The 17,875-nt window shown below is 36.9% G+C and overlaps 1 protein-coding gene and 2 long non-coding RNA genes across 3 annotated transcripts; 2 read left to right on the forward strand and 1 right to left on the reverse strand.

The window, feature by feature from the left end:
• Positions 1–4,989: 4,989 nt before the first annotated feature.
• LOC127934072 (uncharacterized) lies at positions 4,990–16,877 on the forward strand. The gene is made up of 6 exons (XR_008147699.1): positions 4,990–5,415; positions 9,200–9,287; positions 15,115–15,217; positions 15,874–16,001; positions 16,140–16,223; positions 16,760–16,877. It is a non-coding gene; the product is annotated as an uncharacterized LOC127934072 (long non-coding RNA).
• Positions 5,469–8,045, forward strand: LOC127934079 (uncharacterized). Its single transcript, XR_008147706.1, has 3 exons — positions 5,469–6,307; positions 7,180–7,214; positions 7,636–8,045. It is a non-coding gene; the product is annotated as an uncharacterized LOC127934079 (long non-coding RNA).
• LOC127934055 (uncharacterized) lies at positions 9,994–13,568 on the reverse strand. The gene is made up of 3 exons (XM_052531238.1): positions 13,252–13,568; positions 10,647–12,061; positions 9,994–10,536 (listed from the first exon to the last, which is right to left on the reverse strand). The coding sequence occupies exon 2, from the start codon at positions 11,964–11,966 to the stop codon at positions 10,662–10,664; it is 1,305 nt and encodes a 434-aa protein (XP_052387198.1). The 5' UTR covers positions 11,967–12,061; positions 13,252–13,568; the 3' UTR covers positions 9,994–10,536; positions 10,647–10,661.
• Positions 16,878–17,875: the final 998 nt, after the last annotated feature.

Raw genomic sequence — 17,875 nt, forward strand, 5'->3', positions numbered from 1 at the left:
AGGGCTTTATAAGTAATAAGCAATATTTTAAAATCTATACGATGTTTGATAGGGAGCCAGTGCAGTGTGGACAGGACCGGGCTAATATGGTCATACTTCCTGGTTCTAGTAAGAACTCTTGCTGCTGCATTTTGGACTAGCTGTAGTTTGTTTACCAAGCGTGCAGAACAACCACCCAATAAAGCATTACAATAATCTAACCTTGAGGTCATAAATGCATGGATTAACATTTCTGCATTTGACATTGAGAGCATAGGCCGTAATTTAGATATATTTTTGAGATGGAAAAATGCAGTTTTACAAATGCTAGAAACGTGGCTTTCTAAGGAAAGATTGTGATCAAGTAGCACACCTAGGTTCCTAACTGATGACGAAGAATTGACAGAGCAACCATCAAGTCTTAGACAGTGTTCTAGGTTATTACAAGCAGAGTTTTTAGGCCCTATGATTAACACCTCTGTTTTTTCCGAATTTAGCAGTAAGAAATTACTCGTCATCCAATTTTTTATATCGACTATGCATTCCATTAGTTTTTCAAATTGGTGTGTTTCACCGGGCTGCGAGGAAATATAGAGCTGAGTATCATCAGCATAACAGTGAAAGCTAACACCATGTTTCCTGATGATATCTCCCAAGGGTAACATATAAAGCGTGAAGAGTAGCGGCCCTAGTACTGAGCCTTGAGGTACTCCATACTGCACTTGTGATCGATATGATACATCTTCATTCACTGCTATGAACTGATGGCGGTCACATAAGTATGATTTAAGCCATGCTAATGCACTTCCACTGATGCCAACAAAGTGATCAAGTCTATGCAAAAGAATGTTGTGGTCAATTGTGTCAAACGCAGCACTAAGATCCAATAAAACTAATAGAGAGATACACCCACTATCAGATGATAAGAGCAGATCATTTGTAACTCTAAGGAGAGCAGTCTCAATACTATGATACGGTCTAAATCCTGACTGGAAATCCTCAAATATACCATTTTTCTCTAAGAAGGAATATAATTGTGAGGATACCACCTTTTCTAGTATCTTGGACAGAAAAGGGAGATTCGAGATTGGTCTATAATTAACAAGTTCTCTGGGGTCAAGTTGTGTTTTTTTATGAGAGGCTTAATAACAGCCAGTTTGAAGGTTTTGGGGACATATCCTAACGACAATGAGGAATTAATAATAGTCAGAAGAGGACCTATGACTTCTGGAAGCACCTCTTTTAGGAGCTTAGATGGTATAGGGTCTAACATACATGTTGTTGGTTTAGATGATTTAACAAGTTTATACAATTCTTCCTCTCCTATAGTAGAGAATGAGTGGAACTGTTCCTCAGGGGGTCTATAGTGCACTGTCTGATATGAAACTGTAGCTGACGGCTGAATGGTTGCAATTTTATCTCTAATAGTATCGATTTTAGAAGTAAAGTAGTTCATAAAGTCATTACTGTTGTGGTGTTGGGAAATGTCAACACTTGTTGAGGCTTTATTTTTCGTTAATTTAGCCACTGTATTGAATAAATACCTGGGGTTATGTTTGTTTTCTTCTAAAAGAGAAGAAAAGTAATCAGATCTAGCAGTTTTTAATGCTTTTCTATAGGATATGCTACTTTCCCGCCAAGCAATACGAAATACCTCTAGTTCTGTTTTCCTCCAGCTGCGCTCCATTTTTCGGGCTGCTCTCTTTAGGGTGCGAGTATGCTCATTATACCATTGTGTCAAACTGTTTTCCTTAACCTTCCTTAAGCGTAAAGGAGCAACTGTATTTAAAGTGCTAGAAAAGAGAGAGTCCATAGTTTCTGTTACATCATCAAGTTGTTCTGAGGTTTTGGATATGCTAAGGAATTTGAATACATCGGGAAGATAACTTAAAAAGCAGTCTTTTGTGGTAGAAGTGATGGTTCTTCGATACTTGTAACAAGAAGTAGAATTTACAATTTTGGCTATATGAAGTTTACACAGAACTAAATAATAATCTGAGATATCATCACTTGGCTGAATAATTTCAACACTATCAACATCAATTCCATGAGACAGTATTAAATCTAGGGAATGATTTCGACAATGAGTAGGTCCTGAAACATGTTGTCTAACACCAATAGAGTTCAGAATGTCTATAAATGCTGATCCCAATGCATCTTTTTCATTATCGACATGGATATTAAAATCACCAACTATTAAAACTTTATCTGCAGCCATAATTAACTCTTTAATAAAGTCTGTATTGTGCCCTGGTGGCCTGTATACAGTAGCCAGTACAAACATAACAGGGGATTTATCATTAACATTGGTTTCTCTGGATAATGTTATATGAAGCACCATTACTTCAAACGAGTTATACTTGAAGCCTGCCCTCTGAGAAATCCTGAAAACGTTGTTATAAATTGAAGCAACTCCTCCCCCTTTGCCTTTTAGACGCGGCTCATGTTTATAACAATAATCTTGGGGGGTGGACTCATTTAAAATAATGTAATCATCAGGTTTTAGCCAAGTTTCTGTCAAACAGAGCACATCTATATTATGATCAGTTATCATATTATTTACAAAAAGTGTTTTCGTAGAAATGGATCTGATATTCAATAAGCCAATCTTTATCATTTGTTTATCCATATTGCATTTGTTTTTTATTTGTTGAACCTCAATTAAATTGTTAACCTTAACTTGGTTTGGACGTTTTTTGTATTTTCTAGTTCGGGGAACAGACACAGTCTCTATAGTGTGATATCTAGGTGAAAGAGTCTCTATGTGCTGAGAATTAACTGACCCCTGTAACGGGAAGCAGCTAGCAGACGGTCGGTTTAGCCAGTCTGTCTGCTTCCTGACCTGGGCCCCAGTTAGTCAAGTATAAACACTAAGACTATGTGCCATATTTCTAGACAGAAGAGTGGCGCCACCCCAGGAGGGATGAAGACCATCTCTTTTAAACAGGTCAGGTCTGCCCCAAAAGCTCGTCCAATTGTCTATGAAACCTATGTTATTCTGTGGGCATGAATAACAATCTTACTGTATTTACGTTTAGCATAAACGTAGCAACTGGGATGGTGCCCCCTCTGGGAGTTGGTGCCCTACAAAGACTGCATACTCTGCATATAGGGAGCGGCGGTACTATCTGTACAAGAGGAGGTGATGCTAGTGCAAGAATCGCTCAAAACCTATTCAAGTCTACAGTTTCCTTTTATTGCATCTTGAAATAAATATTTCTGAATTCTGAATCAAACTGTGTTGTTTATATATTTATTTTATAAGACAACTGAGACTTTAATCTCCTTTGTAATATATGTGCTTTTAGACCAAGAGCAATTTATTTATAGATGTATTACTGCTTAAAGGGGGGGTGAAATGCTTTTTCATGCATACTGAGTTTTTTACACTGTTACAGAGTTGGATTCCCATGCTAAACATGGACAAAGTTTCACAAATTAAGTTGTACATTTGAAGGAGTATTTTTGTTCCCAAAATACTCCTTCCGGTTTATCACAAGTTTCAGAAAGTTTTTTTCGAGTATGGCTCTGTGTGATGTTAGATGGAGCAGAATTTCCTTATGGGTCCTGAGGGCACGTCTCCCGGAAGAGCGCGCGCTCCCGTATAGCACAGCACTGAGAGCACAACAGACTTCACTGGTCTGCCGGAAGAGCGCGCGCTCCCGTATAGCGAGGCTGAGCAGCACAGACATTTCACTGATCAGAGCGATTCACTGATCAGAGCCAGAGCGTCGCGAAAAGTCACAAAAGAAGTGTGTTTTTGGTTGCCAGGGCAAGACAACCCTGCACAGATTACCAAAAAAAAAAAAAACAGCATTAAGGGACAAGTGGATGGAGTTTATTTTTACAGAGCATCAACGGAGTTGTGCAAGTGTTTTTGTTTGTTCCCTGCATTTCGAAGATGCTTGTTTTACAAACAAGGCCCAGTTTGACGACGGATTTGCGTATCGTTTATTTCTTAAGGATGATGCAATCCCAACGAAAAAGGGTCACGATCGTGTGTTGGAACCGCATGCGGTGAGTAAAACTGCTTAAAATATCTCTGCCTCCTTGTTAGTGCTTCCGCCTCCCCGAGACCCGGGTTTGAGCCCCGCTCGGAGCGAGTCGTTGCTGCTGCTGCTCTCGTTCAGTTTCAGCCTTGGGATCTGGATCATAAATAAACGGCTGAATCTGACTGACTGTAAGCCATGGTTTGTTTTGGATGATGGTTTTTCCCTCACGATAATGTCACAGCTTCCACATGCTCTCAACGCAAAAGCCTACTGGCGCTCGTGATTCTTTAGCTCCGCCCACACGTCACGCCTCCAGTCGGTCGTGTTTTTCCGGGAAAAATCGGTACAGACTATCTTTCTCTTATGAATATAATAAAACTAAAGACTTTTTGGAGTTATGAAGGATGCAGTACTACTCTATAGGTACTCAAGATTAACAGGATATTGAGTGAAAACGAGCATTTCAATGACTATTATTACGGGAAAAGGCTTTATAATCATGAACTATTTACTAATGCTTAGCTAATGAGTGCAGTTATTATAAAGTGTTACCACTGCATTTAACTAATGTTAACAAATTAGACATTATTTTACAGTGTTACCAAATCCTTTAATAATTTATTAGTATTTTGTAATGATTTTAATGACCTATAAGCATTTGTGAAATAGTTTTGCTTGCATTGCAGCTTAATCTGTCAGTTGAAGAGTTTTACATCCATGAGATTAATAAATGTCATGTCACGTCACAGGATGCCATAGGTCAGTATCAAATGAGTTTGAAATTATTATTTGCAGCACAAATAAGGATTCTTAGGATGTTTTTAAATCCCTAAAACTGTCAAAAAACGATAAGGCCTAAGAGATTTCTTAACCTGTAATGAAAGGAAAAAACACCACCATTAGCAACAACAAAAACAACAACAATTTAAAATAGAGATTTTTTTTCCTGATTATTAAAGGGATGATTAGGTCTCTCTCTCTCTCTCTCTCTCTCTCTCTCTGCCAGACAGCCCAACACAGTCTCACTCCCTACTCGTCAAATGTCTGACGCATGGTCAAGTGATCTGGCGTCACTTTTTTGACGCACTGGGTATACCTTTGGCGTTATTTTTCAACGTGCAGGTTAGTCCGATAGACTTCTATAGAACTCAGCAGCGTTTAAATTTGACGTCTTGGTTCAGCACACCGCAACGACACTGAATAAATAAAAATAAGTAATAGGCTACAAAAAAAATATATATGACAGAGATCGTTTTTATCTGGCCCTCCAAATTGTTTTTGAGGTTTAAATATTCTCGCAATCTGATATCAAAGTGATCTCTGTGCCAAAGCTTAGCGCGTTCATCAGTGGTGAGTTTAACAACACTCAACTGCAGGTAAAACAGCATTCAGCGGTGAGTTTGACCAAAGCAACACTCAACTGCAGGGAAAACGGCATAAAAAGGTGAGTTTAACAACGCTCCAAGGCGCGTGCAAGTAAGCAGTTTAACCGTTTTCTTCCCAGCCGGCACATGACCGACCTTCAACGTTGAAATATGGTTGAAATAAGGTCAGTTGTGGTTTCAACGTTGAAACAACGTTGATTCAACGTTTAAAGCTGAATGGTTGAAAAACATCCAGCACATGACCAACTTTCAATGTTGAAATATGGTTGAAATAAGGTCAGTTGTGGTTTCAACGTTGAAACAACGTTGATTCAACGTTTAAAGATGAACTGTTGAAAAACTTCCAGCACATGACCAACTTTCAACATTGAAATATGGCTGAAATAAGGTCAGTTGTTTTAATGAAACAACTTTAAAAATGTTTAATGCTAAATGGTAGAAAAAGGTTAACAAGCTTTTAAATTATTTATATTAAATTATTTAAATTAATTATTTTAATAGCATTTTAAAATATTTTAGTCATGATACCTATTCTAAAATCTAAAGGTATATGTTAAATATTATTATCATTAACAACAATAAAACTATATACATTTCGCTGCTTTATCACACTGAAACAACTCCCATTGGTAGTTTTATTTTATTACTTCTATCATGATTGGTTAATCTGGCTGTCATTCAGGAAACTGGACAATGAATCGGTTCGCGCCTTTCTACATTTAAAAATATGACCGTTATTGTCGTCTTTCTGTGAGTGAGGCGGCTAACTGTGAGCTGCTGCTCGTTATAACTGACTGCTCTATCGGTCCCGAATTATTTCATATTTGCCTGTACATTTTTTATTTATTTTGAGCGAATTTGAGTCGTGACATGTCAATGGAGAACAAAAACTGTGAACACAAGAAGGGTCAGGTGTTCTGCGAGGTCCTGAAAACATCCTGTCAAAATGAGGTAAGAAAATCGCTAACGTTATCTTTATTATCTTTTGAAAATAGTAAAGTATTACCAAAGTTTACAAATGGGTAGTTTAAAGGACATGTAACCTGCAGATAAATAAATACCCGTGTGTCTATTTTTGCATTGCTTTATCACAGCTGATCAAGTTAGATGGTTTAGAGATTTTCCCATATTTTCCTGATATGTATCCCATGCATTAGGTGTGTTATATATGTTTGTATTCTTATAATAGTTTCAAAGTGTTTTCTGAAACATATAAGTGCAAATGTCGGTATTTAAATAATATAATTTTAATGAATTAATGAAAATGAATAAATAAATAAAAGGATTGTTTAAAGCCATGGTTCTCAAAGTGTCAGGCCCCCTCTAGTTGTTATGCAGGTGAATCACTAAATTAAACTAATTAATGTTAATACATTTTAACTTAATCTTTGAGTAAGTTTTTTTTTTTTGCACATTTAAGTATGTTAGAGTTAAAGTACAGTAAAACTTTGTGACTTTTGTTACATAATTACATTTAAAATTACATTTTAATTTAAACTTTTTTTTATTTACCTGTGTATGTAAGCACAGTTGTAGTGTTAATGTTCAAACATGGTAAAGTGTCTGACAACAATAAATATTCTTATTAGAATAAAACTGCCTCATTTTTTAACTGTAGACCTGTAGCTGAATAGTTTGGTCTACTACGCTGCTGAAATGTAATGTTGGTCATTATGGTGCAACTTAATATTTAATAACAAATATTTTCTGAAGTGGTACTTGGTATAAAAAGTTTGAGAACCAGTGGTTTAAAGAAATGGTATAATATGAAATCCTGCTTTTTAAGAACTTTTCAGTAAACCATTTCTTCTTTCCCCTTGTAGAGTCATCGAGGATCCAGCTTGTTCTTGAAACATTGGTAAGAAATTGTTCATCTGCTACATTGCACTGTCACTTCTGCTAGAGATGCTTTGAACTTTTGTGATAGGTTTTGATTGTACTTAGTTTATTAAAAATTTACTGAATTAGATTTTATTTGTTTTACTACACTGTATTACTAGTGTTTTGATTAAAACAGTGTAACTGGGGGTTCTGAAAACACTGCTTGTGAATAATTTGTTAATATTGTAAATTTTCATCTGAATACATTAAATAAGTGTTTAATGAATAGTGTTGTCCACTTTGTTTCCAACCTCACTGTTACTGAACTGTAAAGTGAAAATATTGTGTGATTTATTTTGCATTCAGTTTTCAGTTAAATATATTTCACAATATCAAAGTTATTGTGAAACATTGTGGACATACCTAAACTCATTGGTTAAATCTTATGTTCCCTCCAGAAGTTTGCACTCTGCAAGTGAACGACGCCTTGTGGTGCCATCCCAAGGAGGTTCAAAATCACTCTCACGGACCTTTTCCTGGACTGTGTCCAGCTTGTGGAATCACCTCCCAATCTCAATCCGAACTGCTGAGTCTTTACTCATTTTCAAGAAACATTTTAAGACTCATCTTTTTCACCGGAACTTAACCAACTAATGCTAGCACTTTTCCTTCTTTTCTTGTCTTTCATAAAAAAAAAAAAAAAAAAAAAAAAAACCTGGCTATGCGTTCTGTACTAGACTAACTGAGACTTGTCATGGCACTTGTATACTGTTGTTGTTCGCTTGTACACCTGACTGCTTCTGTTCTTCTCATTCGTAAGTCGCTTTGGATAAATTAGTCTGTTAAATGATTAAATGTAAATGTTTATACAGGACGGTACAGAAAGTGCAAAAGTGGGAAAGAGTGGAGGGGATGGCGTCAGAATGGACCTAGCGCTGGGACACTTTCAAGGATCACCCGAAGCACAACCACACTGTATACACGAGGCTGCTGGTTCTAACATTTTAGAGTGCCCTGCGGTAGAAATCTCATTCTGTATTCCCCACGGTAAAGAAGACACAGTCCGGGGGAGAGTTCCCATTAGAAATCAACTGGTTGAAGGTTCCCTGCTCATACTGTGCAACACATTTTCACGGCACAAATGTGCACAACTTGAAATGAGACACATTACTAAAACATGTTTTTGACAGAAACTGTAGTTTTCCACCAAAATAAAAGATCCACTGGTTTCAGTCATAAAGGTACAAGGGTTTGTCTTGTAAGTGCTGCAAAAAAATATGCATTTTTGTGCCGAATTATTTTACAAAAACCTTTAAATATTATTGTATTTGGATTGTTCTACTAAATGTTTTTAGCATTACCTCCATGCATACTCTGCATAATAAAGTGTGGGATTATTTTCATCTGTTTTATACAGTATGTTTCCAAAATTTAACCGCTGTTTGACAATTTTGAGCATGTGGTAGTTTATTGAAGTTGTTTGTAAAGCCATTGCTGCCAGTCATTAGATTTTTAGCCTTGCATGTACATTGTTGATCTAAATGCCAACTAGGATCTAGGTGTATTTATACACGGTGCAAGGTACGACGGGGAAACAACGTCGTGTTATCAACGCTGATTAACTTTTCAAAATCAACACCTCCTTCAGCTTTCATCCCAGGTCTGCAGCACGACCCTAATTCACCCATAATGCAGGTAAGACGGTGAAACAGCGTCGCGATTTCAACGGTGAATCCACGTCGTGATTTCAACGTTGATCCAATTTGCAAAATCGAAAGGTTATTCAACGTTGATTCAACGTCTGGATTTCAACAGTGAATCAGCGTCGTGATTTCAACCGTACATCAACGTCACGATTTCAACGGTGAATCAACGTCGTGATTTCAACGTTGATCCAATTTGCAAAATCGAAAGGTTTTTCAACGTTGATTCAACCATGGTACCTGACGTTGTTTCAACGTTGAATCAACGTTGAAATGCCGGCTGGGTTACAACCCATTCTCGCTTATCGCTTATTCATAGTTCATCATCTCTATGAAATCACGTTCAAGAAGTCTCATTCAGCACACATCGCGATACTTGCCATCAGTTTCCATGTGCCACAGGGTCGGTGAGTAGATATAATTACGCTCTTTTAATGCCTGTTATAAAATGTATTCTGTCTTTATTAATCAGATTAGCGCCATATTGTTTACTCCCCAGATAGCAATGAGTCGGCGGACCGCCGGCGGCGCTCCGGCGGCAGTAGAAGCGTCAGAATAGCGTAATCCCAAACACGTTTGACGGTGCACCGCGGCAGCCGCCTTCGTTCCGCGGCCGGCCCGCGGGCCAACCGCCGTCCCGCCGCCGTTATATCAAAGGCGACCCTTCCGCGGCCCGTCGGAGGCAAACGCTATTTTCGAGCGATCGGTCGCCGCTTGCTTATTTATTTATTTATATATATATTATATATATTATATATATATATATATTATGCAGTTTATCAAGAATAATGATTGATCAAACCAGACAAATTTCCATTTGACGTTTTAATTCCACATTTCAAAGTACAGTAACTGTCATTGAAACATGATGTCAGATCCCTGAAATATAAATAACAGAATAAAAGAGAAAAAAAATAAATAAATACACACACACACACACATGCAGGTTTCCAATTAAATTGTTAAAAAAAAAAAACAGCCTTAGCTTACAAGCAAATTATAACACTTACAATAATTGTTAATAATATAAAGAGGTCAGCTCTGGCATGAAAAGAATTACCAGTAAACATAAGTAATGAGTATATCTGGTACCAAAGAATGTGCAGGACATCACATTTACAAGCCATTTCTAACAATAAGATAAGTGGTAATAATTTAGAATAAAGCTCTGGAGTAGAATAGACCATTATAATGGCATTGCTGACCTGGGGTACAAGATGTCTCTTGTATCTGTGATAAACATCTTCAAATATATATAAAAAAATACTGAGGTAAAAAAAGTAGTAGAACAGATATAACTGCAATGCTGACCTGTGGCACAAGGATTTACAAGCTATATTTAACAATATAATAAGTTAAGCACTATGATAATATCCACAGTGAACAGTGTGGATTGGGGAGTGCAGTCTGACACTTCTGGCTTCTTTAGGGGTCTTGATGTTACTGACTGCAGGATAAAGAAAGGGTTCCAGTTGTCAGTGATGCTGGGATGTCAGTAGTCAGCCTAGGTTTAAGGGGTCGGCTGTGGGTCCCTCTCAGCTGTGCGGCGCCTTTTTCCGCCTTCACGGTCAGATGCTCCTTTCAGGTAACGCGTAACGTTAACCTGGATGGCTTCATCAGTGGCATCCTGTGTTGCCGGGTTCTTCCGGATGGCTCCTGTAGAAAATACAGATCTGTCATTCCATTTGAATGGCATAATGCCATACACATCTACTAAACATATTTTTTTTTTTTTTTTTTTTTTTTTTTTTTTACATCCAACTTACTTTGAACAATGGTCTTCAGGAACATGTCTCTAAAACATGCTTTATAGTTGGTACAAGGCCTTTTAAGCTGACTGGTCCAGTGTACAAGAGGAACTGCCTGAATTCTGTAGCTTTCCAACGCTCAACATCTTCCATGGATCGTTGCTTCCTGTTGAACTCGCACGGAACATGAGGTGTGAAGGTCAGGAGTACTCTGGAGAGCTCTTTTACCATGCTGGGCGAAAATCTTGTCAGCCGCCGTCCCTTTAGCCAAAGATGCAACAACTTTCTTGTCACTCCAAGGCATACCAGATGCATATAATCCAGTGGGAACTGGGTGACCAAACCAACAGACAACAATGCCAATGGCGTTTCTCCACACTGATGACTGTCATCAGAAAGTTCATCACGGACTGCATGGTCTAATCTTGGAGCAGAATCTGTTTGAGGAAAGGTCATCCTGTTCTCGTAGTGGACCCCCTTTTGAACACACTTGTCACACCCATAATATCCACTGTGACCTTTCACATTTCGAACAAGTGCACGAGCAGGGGCGTCACAGATAAATGTTGATATTTTGAAAGGAAGTGCTCTCCTTTCAAACAGAACTCCTTCCGCTTCAAGTCGCTGTGCCTCTTCTACAAAAGGATTCAAAAAGTGAAGGCTGCTTGGCTTCTTCTTCCCATAATAGAGACCAATGACAAATGGAAGTTTGTTTTGTTGGACATTACACACGTATTGCTCAATTAAACCAAGAACTGGCCAGAACTGGGCATTTGAGCTTTTGAAAAGTGGAAGTCCATCAACATTAACTTGCACTGAAACTGACGTCAACTTCTGCAATTCAGGAGACACTAAAAACTGCGATAGTATTCCACTTTCAATTCCAGAGTGATGGTATACACCACCTGAGAGTTCTGTTGTTTTAACACAAGTCACTGTTTTCAGAAGGGTTCTTGGGTCTTTAGGAAGGGTTGGATGATCCTTGGACAAAATGGTTAAAAGCTTACCCAGTGCCACATGGGGGATCATGTTGTCAATAGCCCACCCTGCCAATTGTGTCCTTAGGCAATCCTCTTCCTCCTCACTATCTTCTGTGCTTGAGGAAAAAATTTCACTAGGTTCATACACCTCATCAACAGTTATTTCCTGTGCTTCAGGGGTTACAGTTTGTCCATGGCTTGTTGAAGCCATTCCATGTTGATGTTCATTTACAGGAGGATTTACTTGGTCAAAGTCAGGAATAACAGCAAGTAGAGCATCGTTTGCAGCTGCAATTTCCTGTTTGTCCCTCTCAACTCCTTTCAATATTCGTCTCCTTTTGGCCCAGTAACTAGACATTGTAACTAACAATGCATTTACCTTTAAAGCCAAAACGATTGTCCAACAGTAGGTCTCTTGTGTGAAGTTAACCAGTTATGCTCCGGTCAAGGTATCTGCAAGAAAATGTGAACAAAACCACATTGTTAACGTTAGGAATATACAGTAGCTATGCTGTAGAAAAAAAAAAAAAAAAAAAGATCAGCCAAACGTGGAACAGTGAAATTGTTAAAAAATAAAATGTACTCATTCAGTGTAGTGATTCAAGTGAACAGCACTGTCCTCAAACATAAAAAGTACAGCACTTCAGATAAATAACTCATCATAATCCCCTTAAATCCTAGAAGTACAGTAGCAACAGCACGTGCTAGCTAACACTTGCTAGTCACTGTAGCTACATTGTGAACTGAACTAGCAGCATACTTTGATCTGACAAACAAAATAATTTAAACAACCATCATTCTGCTTTGTTAGAAAACACCAAATAATTTAAGTTATACTGAAGTCTTTCTAGATGTAAAGCTTTGGATACCTACTGTAGCTAGTTACATTTCTACATGTAATGTAACTAGCAACATTGCTTAACCTCAGTGTGTAAGTTACTGTAACAAAGGCACAACAGCATGTGTTAGCTAACAATTGCTAGCCACTCTAGCTACTGGACTAGCAGCTACTTGTTCAGACAAACAAAATCATTTAAACAACCTATATACAACGTTAGTTTTGTAAGAAAACACTAGATGTAAAGCTTTTGCTACGTACTGAAGCTATACACATTTCAACATGCTTGAACAGTGTAAAAAAGGCGAAACAGCATGTGTTAGCTAACACTCTGAACTAGACTAGCAGCGTGCGTGTCGGAACAAACAAATGAAAACAACCTAACGTTACTGGTATCATCATTCGGTTTAGTTAGAAAACAACACAAGTTATACTGATCAGTCTTGTCGTAGATTTTGCTACCTACTGCTGGAACCACATTACCACATGGGCGGCGGCATAATTGTCCATACAAGTAACTGTAGTTAATTCGACTGACCAAAACTAACTTAAAACACATACGTACTCACACTCGTATAAACATACGTATCTTAGAAGAAAAGAAAAACTCAACGCCTGGAAGAAACAAAGTAGCTATTACAGAAAGTTAATTGTAACATGGCGGCAACTTTGTAAACAAGGCTAACTTACTTTAGCCTTACTTTAGCTTGACTAGTAAGGCATGAACAAAGATGACTACAGATTTTACAAAGATAAACTAAAAACAATGTAAACATAATATTGCGTTAAGGAAACATGTACTTACTTAAACGATGGTAGTCCACAGAAACTCGCGATTGAACGGCGAACTGACGCGAATGTGTGCTCTAGTTATGTTGTTTGGGGAGGGGCCAGGAGCTCAGTGGCTCCAGTGCGTCATCGAGCCACCGTTTTAGCTCCGCCCAAAAAAAAATCCTGAACACAGCAATGGTGAAAACCTATACTTTCTAACATTTATAATGTGTTTACATTTTTTTAAGTGTTTTACTGTCTTAAACATTTGTACAGGTCGCAATTGCAAATTAATCCCTTATACATGTAAAAAGTCAAAAAAAAAAAAAATCGAGGTTGGAAAAAAATGAAAGACATAAAATGACATTTCCTGGAATGGCAGAAAGACGAAATATTTCTAAATATTTCATAAATCTGCCAGTGCAGCTGTGAAACCAGAGGAGCTTTTAGATTTTAGGATATCCTTCTGATCAGGTCAAAACAGAGATTTTCCTGTTTATGATAGGCTATTACCATGGTTGCAAATTAATAAAAAATTATAAAGTATAGACCTACCCAAGATTTTGGCCATGTTGCAGATGTCTTTCACTGTTCACTGATGTAGCCAGGCATTAGTGAAAAGTCTAACTTCATCAATTTATTCAGCTAAATTGTTCATACCATGAATTAAATATCTATTTTAAAACCTAATCAGAATCAGAAAGATATTTATTGCCAAGTAAGTTTTACAAAAGGAATTAATTTTGGTTTATGCATGTCTCAATTGTGCATAAATCAAAGAAATGTAAACAATTTTCACCTAAGTGCATAAAATAATTTTACATATAGCCTATTAGGCTACTCTATCGCTTCAGAGTTTCAAAGTAATTTAAATGTAATTTCCTAAACCGTACCTTATCATGGAATCAAGAGTCAAGAATAAACCCTAATGGCTTAAAAAAAAAATAATAATAATAATAATAATATGGGATTTAATTCACATATAGGCTATTATGATTTTATAATCGCTTCAGATGTGAAAAGTAGTTAAAATGCTGTCAGTTCTATTCCATTCTAACTCCCAACATGCTAAACATAGCCTTGGCTGCTGGTCGATTTTAGTAGAAATCCTTGTATTTCAAAGCGGCTTGCCGCCAGCCGGCCGCGGTCCATTAGACGGAGGCAACCGCCAAAGAAAATGAAGCAGTCGGCCCGCCGGCTTTTCGCCGGCGGCATCTCGCAAGAAATGGGAGTGACGTATTCGGCGGCAAACGTTTCATCCCCGCCAGCGGGACACACCTATAGCCGACAGCTTAGGGCCGGCGGCAAAAAGAAGCCGTGCGGATATTTTTTGCTAGCTGGGTCGCTGTATTATATCAGTCATCTGAGGCTGTCTTTGAGTTTCATTGCGTTTAACTAAATGAACACACCTGCTAACTAGTGTGATTAAACCGTCGGTCACGTGACGTGCCATAGACTTTCAATATATTCATTTCATGTCAAAGATGTAAATTTGTAGTAAAATCATGGTAACCACGACACGTACAATAGCAACAAATTAAATTTGAAGTTAAAACCCAGGAACGGGACATTTACCATGTTTTTACCTCAGTAACTGTAGTTCTACTATGGTATATTAATAACCAATACAACAGTACAACAGTAATTGTCGTTTTTGATGTGCTTTTATATTACAGATATCACACATTTACTGTACCATGCTTTTGATACATTTTTATGTAAATCCAAAAAAAAGTAAATAAATAAAAGGACACATTTTTCCCTTCCTGCAGTTAATTCATATCAGTTTATATTTTAAATATTTTGCTCACAAAACATTATTAAAATTATGTTTATAATTCTATTTTATTCTACCCCTCCCCCTTTCTTATTTTTATTATTATGTATTTTTTTTTAGCTGAAAAGATGTAAAGGAAGCAGTCATCCCTGTGGTGTTTGTGGAGAGGTATTTTTTCAGAAATGGAGAAGACAGAAAGCTGCGGAGGCAGACATTTGCAGCAGTAAGTCTGTGTTGGTTTTACCTTTTTATCAAACTGCTGTTATAAATGTCTCTCTTATCTGACAAACACACTTTTGAGGTCTTGGAGTCTTCACTGATGAGCTGATGAGTTGAATCAGGTGTGTTTGATCAGGGAGACATCTTAAATGTGCAGTGTTGGGCTTCTCCAGGACCAGGATTGGGAGCCACTGCCTTATGGGACACACTTAAGTGTTTACAGAGATTTTTAGTTTGATTATTCAACTTTGCATTTTAAAATAAATTAATTGAAAAATTATTTTCAATATCTAATTATTATTATTATTATTATTATTATTATTATTATTATTAATATTTTACATTTTCCGTGACCCCTTGTGAGATCTCGACAAAAAGTCTCACAATTTATTCCAAAAAATGATGCATGATGGGATACACTAAGCCTGGTATAGAGCTCCTGAGTGGTATTGGAGATAATGTGGGTTTAGTGTTCATTAAGGGCACTGCGCTTTGGCATTATTAAGACTTGCGCACTACTGATAACAGTCCTGTTAGCTTGTAATTATTTTTTTTAATAATTCATATGAACATAGCTGTATAATTACACACACACATACGCACAGTAATGTATAAGATGCATGTAATGTAGTAATATTTTTCTTTGTTTTTGTCTTACAGGATTGTTTGCAGATAATGCTGTTCAAGCTCAACAGCTCTTTTAAGAGCCAACCCTCACAAACCTTCCTAAAAACTAAAAGAGCTATTACTGAGTCTCAGCGAATCTTGCCATGATCAGCTCTTCCCAGGTACATTTGTTTAAAATATTTTTGAATCAACATTTACTCATCAACTGCTCTGGTCTGAATCTTATTTTAAATTAACTTAATTATATGTTTAATGAGCAATGTTAATTGCACACAGAGTAAGATTATCTTGTTTTTCAGAAGAGAAGGAAGACCAAGGAAATGATTTGCTCATGAGGAATGAAGACGGCCATCTTAAGCCCAAACAAAGACAGAAGTCCTCTGGTATGTGTGTGTTGAAGCAATGCTTTGCAATGCTGTGTTATGTGTTACAGCACTTTATGATTTTATCTCACAGGACTGTTCATCTCAGCCGTAATTTATTCTTTCTATGTTTTTATTCTTAATAAAAAATTTTTTTTATATACAGCTATTACAATTATAGCATGTTGGCAAAGTGTGAGTGGAATATTTTTAAACTTTAAGTAAAAAAAAAAAAACACCAACTGTTTGTCTTAAATAAAAGAATACACGTTTTATAAAAGTGGTTTACATTATTTCATTGTTTCATAAATGTTGTATTATAAATTGTGGATTGATAGTTGATTGGTTTGAAGCCAGGCCTTACACTAAAACACATTTGTGAGAGAAGTCAGGAACTTTGAAGATAGATTAGAGGAAAAAAGACACATTTACTGCAACAATAGATTAATTATAGAGACAAAAATTTCTGTCACATGCTAAGGGGTGTCTCATGAGCAAGTCCTTTGCCTTAATTCTTGCAGAATGAAATTTTTATTGCAGTATTTTAATTTGTACAGATGATCTCATCAGCCAAATGGGGGGTTTTGACCAAGTGATGCTCTTGAAAGGACTGAAAGAAGAGGATGTGGTAAATTGTCTTCAGAGAAAAACCTTCTCTAAAGGTCTTAAAACAGCTTGAATAATGGTAAGTGTACAGTACTACAAGGGTCATAGTTGCTCACCCTGCTAAAATCACACAGAACATAAGCTGAGCTCTGTCCATTAAACAACTTCATCTGGATTGTTTGTTTCACTTTGACCAGGTCTGGGATCTTAGGACTGAGAGATCCTCTGGCTGAGAAAAGGCTACACCACATCAGTGCTGGATATCAACCACAAACTGTTTCCAGACACGAGAGAAGAAGATCATGATGGGGAGATGAAACCAGTTTAGATGTGATGATGGGAATCATTATTTTCTGGAACAGTATCACATGTCTTATATGTATCACATGATCTGTATCACAGTTGACTGAATGGATTATTTTTACTTTTAAGGACATTTCATCACTCATCTGTGTGAACTGATTAATTTATGATATTAATGAATTTTTGATCCATTATTATTTTCCTTGAATTGTGTTTGTCTTGAAGCTACTTTATCAACTTCATAGTCTATGCTTCAATAAAATTAATATGGTGAATATTGTGTGTTGAAAATTCTTGGTAAATTCATAATTTTACTAGATACTGTAGGCTACTATGGGTTTATTCTACACTTGAAAAACTACATATTAATTACCAGGATTATTTTTTGCTTAAACATTAATGACATCTGGAACAACAATACACCAGAAAGTTATTATTGTATATATTTAATCACAAATATGCCTATATATATCTATATAAAGGGATTTACTAGTTGAATTATTTTGAAAAGCCATTTACTTTATAGTTACAAACACTTGAGGGATAACTGAGAATGTAGCAGGAATGATCAACATGGATCTTGTACTGCATTAAATCCAAGAACATGCACATTACTGATGTTCAGCATCTGAGGACCAAGATAAGGGGATGAGGAGGACATTTTTACACTGATTGTTGCTAATTAGTTAATATATATAGTATTCTGAGCACTCCATGAATTATTCCTTGTGGAATAGTGAAGTATCACAATGTGTATAAATTGT

The sequence above is a fragment of the Carassius gibelio genome, chromosome A18 (assembly GCF_023724105.1).
Source record: "Carassius gibelio isolate Cgi1373 ecotype wild population from Czech Republic chromosome A18, carGib1.2-hapl.c, whole genome shotgun sequence".
NCBI lineage: Eukaryota > Metazoa > Chordata > Actinopteri > Cypriniformes > Cyprinidae > Carassius > Carassius gibelio.

Coding starts and splice junctions, on each gene's coding strand:
- LOC127934055 (XM_052531238.1), bottom strand. CDS start 11,966: ATGTCTAGTTACTGGGCCAAAAGGAGACGAATATTGAAAGGAGTTGAG.